The sequence below is a fragment of the Pygocentrus nattereri genome, chromosome 9 (genome assembly GCF_015220715.1).
Source record: "Pygocentrus nattereri isolate fPygNat1 chromosome 9, fPygNat1.pri, whole genome shotgun sequence".
Taxonomy (NCBI): Eukaryota; Metazoa; Chordata; class Actinopteri; order Characiformes; family Serrasalmidae; genus Pygocentrus; species Pygocentrus nattereri.
The window spans coordinates 9,798,105-9,802,446 of NC_051219.1; the positions used below are offsets into that span (position 1 = coordinate 9,798,105).

Consider the following 4,342-nt stretch of genomic DNA (forward strand, 5'->3'; position numbering starts at 1 on the left):
AGAATTTTTTACAGGAAAATAAACTTTTATATAACATTGTTTTTCTCTTTCATTACCAACTAGTTTCTGCCACAATTATGAACATTTTATTTATTCATATCTAAAAAAATAAGCGTGTAAATTCTAGGTTATATCTATAATATTACTGTGTCATTCACCACTTACTACGGACGTATAAAGTAACATGCTACCTCACACACTTCTGATTAAGCTTGTGGGAAATGAAACTTTAGAAACTGGTTCTCAGCAAACACCGTCGTCATGTAGGACGGTGTTATAAGCAGCTTAGTACCTTTTCCTTTTGCTTGTGCCAAAGAAGACAGAAGACATTTGTTTGGTACAACTTTGCATTTATTTGATTGGTATTTTTATTTATTGGTTCCAAAATAAATCACAAGAATCCATAATTGCTCTCCTTTGATTAATCATATTGATGAAGCATTTAGGGACAATTAAAGGTCTCTCTCTCTCTCTAGAGGAGAGAAGAGAGGTAAATCTTCAGATTTCAATGGCAATCACGTAGATTCTGAGGTGGATAACCAAAGACCCTCGAGAGCCATGGACAGTGTCCAGCATCAGCAAGATTCACTGGAAACAAGAGACAGAAAGACATGAGCTTTGATCTCCACTCATTATTCATAACAAAATGATTATGCATTGGTCATTAGATACAGATTTATTAATACCATTTTAATATATATGTGTTGATCACAGTGGTGCAAACTTAGGAGATTACAGGGGGAAAATGCCTCGTCTCCATTTATTTATCATACATGTAAGTTCTCTCTATTGTGGAAAACATGCATTATATGTTAGTATTGCTGATTACAGCCTCCTGACACCAACCCTGTATGTTTCACTGTATCTTACCCACGAGTGCATTAGATTTTTTCCTCCTTGAACTCGGCGGTGATGGAGTTTCCAGATTGGCACCTGTACTCTCCAAACTCGACATGGGTGTTATAACCTGTCTGGATGGTCAGCTTGACTGGGACCTTTACGTCCACTTCTTTCCTCAACACGTTCACAGTGAGCTTGGTCTGGGGAGCTATTTTGGTGGGCAGGGTGATTTGGGTACTCTTCCTCTCGGTTCTGGTGTTGCTGCCACCTCTCTCCACAGTGAAGGTGTTACTGAAGGAGAAGTTTTGCTCTCCTTTCACCATTCCTACATCTACACTAAAGGACGTTCCCCAGGAGATCTGTGTAGAATTGCTAAAGCTGAAGTTGTCGGTGACGGAGGCCGTGTACTCTTTAAACAGCTCAGTGGAGAAGCTCTGCTCGTGTTCCCCTTTGTTCAGACCACATATGGAGTCGATCGTAATGGATTTGACATGTTCTTCTTTCTTGTCCCAGAGGATCTCTGCCTTTATGATGGATTTGCCAGGCTTCAGAGGTCGCACATGAGACACTCTGTCATTGAACCAGCCATAATTAGGAAGGTCATGAGAAGCCCTGGCCACCATCTGAGCTCCCTGTCTGTTAATGTGCTCATAAAGGACCCACGCTCCTCTCTGCACCTTGTGAGAAGATGCCACATCATGGAAAGAGCCATAGACGAGATTGGTTTCAGTGGTGAGGATGAGGGACCTGCCTCTGAATTTATCATGCTCATAAAGTGTAATCTGAGGGTACGTGAGGTCCTCCGTCACCACCTCTAGTGAAGAAATCCTGTCATTGAACTCCACAGTGGGATATTCTCCCTCCTCATAGACAAACTGAGACCCGCTGAAATTTCTGTCTGTGTATACCACCCATGGATTCCCGATCACCTTCAGAGAGGAGATGCAGTCATTAAAGTTCTCCATGACTAAGTTGGGAACAGAAGAGGTGAACTCTTTTCCAATGCCTCCAAAATTAATTTGCTCATAAACAATAATCTTGTTCATGGTGTCGTCTCTCAAGTCAGCGCAGATAGAGATGTGACTGTAAGTCTGGGAAGAACATGCAGAACTCCTGCCTTATATAGGGTTTCATGGTAGGCAAGGAATTTGAGATGTGTGGATGCTAATGATTAGTATGGAGGCAGTTTCTGAGAAAACTTGTTGAAACAAGCTCTCATGCTCTCAGGGCTTTCCACTGATAGACAGAAAAGACCCAGAAAGGAGACACTATAGGAGCTTTCTAGCATTACGTATTTAAGGTCAACAAAAAATGTGGAAAATTCTGAAATTTAATCTGCTCCTCTAAGTTAACAATGTAATATTTCTCTGCTGTAATCTGCATGTAAAAGCCCTAAATAAATAAATAATTAAAAAAAAAAAATAAAGCAAATGTACGAATAGTAATGTCACACATCTGTCACGTTTTGTCATTAATCTGATTAAACTAATCAAAAATAAGAGGTTACCAATCTGAGCTGTGCTTTGAATGAGCCTGTGCACTCAATGAGCCTCATTCACCTGGTATACCATGAAGGAAAACATGGTGGGTTCAACAAACTACCGAACTATCATGCTTCGCTCTGGCCAATGTGGATATGCACATGTCACGCATTGGATGCATCAGTTGAACTCCAACTCCTAGAATACCCTGGGAGAGCCTGTGACTCCAGACTCAGACCTATCAGTGCTCACAGTCCCCAGACTTTTAACTGATGTCAACTGTGTCTCATTAGAGCACAGAGTACTAAAGCCTGGGTTTGACAATCAGTCAGTGCGAGGTGTTGTTTTCTCTGAAACTTGCTGAGCGGATTCTCCCTGTTCTCTCTTGTTTAACCGTGATTTTGACCGTTTGGACCCGTGTTTTTGACTACGTCTGTTGCCTTTCCCTTTTTGGTACTTTTGCTGGTTGTTTGGGTCGGTTATCAGACATTTGGACTGAACTTGGACTGCTCCTTTGTGTTTTGCCCCTTTTGTTGCCTTGGCTGCTAGGTAGACGAATAAACCGTGTAACCCCTCACCCTCTAGCGTCTGGGTTTACGTTACATCGTAACAACATGCTGCAAGGTAGACTTAAACAGGTCTGAGGCCGACAAAATTTCTTGCCGTTGAGACGTTGGCTTCCATAGCATTAATATGTTGCTTCTCCTGTTATGCAGTTTTCCATAACACAGCCTTCCATTTCAAAACCAGAACATTCTTGTTCAGATTTGTATCTTTGCTATCAAAGCTGGCAGTTGCTCCAGGCAAAATCATCAATCACAGCATTCTCTTGAACTTTCCCATGGCTGAAGAGTGGATTTTCCACAGCCATTGCAATCTGACACTGTACCTAGACTTCACCCTATCGGTGTTAAGCTCAAGCAAAGAAAAGGAAACATCACGGTTCAGTATTGTGGGGCATCCAGTCCTTATTTGAATATGCTCAGGGGAAAAATGGCTTGAGTTATAAGTATATCTATAAAAAAAATGTGCAGTGCACGCAAGAAAAATGTCACATCAGTGCAGCTTTTACCTTTAAATGTGCTATTTTGGCAAGAGCTGCACTGAGCAAGCAGATTTCATTGATATGCAATGACTTGAGAGATTTTATTCCTGTTGTTCAAAGTGACATTTTGTAAGTGAAGGATGAACATTCAGACGTGAAGAGACACGACATGGACTTTCCTGCCAGGACATGTCCATTCCTGGTCTCCTGGTCCAGCCCCTGGCTTCTCCTACTCACACACACACACACACATACACACACACACCCCTGCGGCTCATTCTCAAGACTAATTACAGCTACTCAACATATTCCTCTGTCTTTGGGTTCATACAGCACAAATGCTTAGAACACAACAAGCTGGGGAATTGTGTCCTTTGCATAGCACCGACTTACTTGTTGTGGAACTACATTTTGACGGAATGTATTGACAATATTAACACATCTTCAGTATGAAATTCAGGCCTCCTTTGATTTATTTCGACTGGAATTTTTGGAATTATGTTTGCAGTCTCCTTTTTGGGTTCTGTTACTTATATGACCTGACAATCACCTCCTCATTAGAGGGTAATCTGTTCCACTCTTGCAGCATCTCTTGCAGTCCTGAGAGCAACGTTCCAAGATGTAGTGTAAAACCTTCTCGGAAGATCAGTTTCTGTGGCAAAGCAGGGACAAACTCCCTATTAACACCCTTCACTTCAGAAGAAGCAGTGAATGATCAGGCGCCTACAAACTTTTGGAAATGCAATGTATGTCTTAGACCAAGCTAGCAGCAGGGGGCAGAGCTGCTTAGGCGACTGCAGTCCTCAGCCAAGCCATTCCTGCTTTTGTGGAATGTGTGGAAAATACAGGCCTTTTATGAGCCACAGTAAACATTAGCCACCTGCTGCAATATACGATATTAAATGTATCATATGTTAATAACATAACAGACACTATATCACCTGCTTCACAACACATGGAGCTCTTTTCACATTTA

General features: G+C 41.7%; 1 protein-coding gene across 1 annotated transcript; it reads right to left on the reverse strand.

The window, feature by feature from the left end:
* Positions 1-372: 372 nt before the first annotated feature.
* LOC108410462 (epidermal differentiation-specific protein-like) lies at positions 373-1,905 on the reverse strand. The gene is made up of 2 exons (XM_017681547.2): positions 871-1,905; positions 373-588 (listed from the first exon to the last, which is right to left on the reverse strand). The coding sequence occupies exon 1, from the start codon at positions 1,884-1,886 to the stop codon at positions 882-884; it is 1,005 nt and encodes a 334-aa protein (XP_017537036.1). The 5' UTR covers positions 1,887-1,905; the 3' UTR covers positions 373-588; positions 871-881.
* Between the last annotated feature and the right edge of the window lie 2,437 nt (positions 1,906-4,342).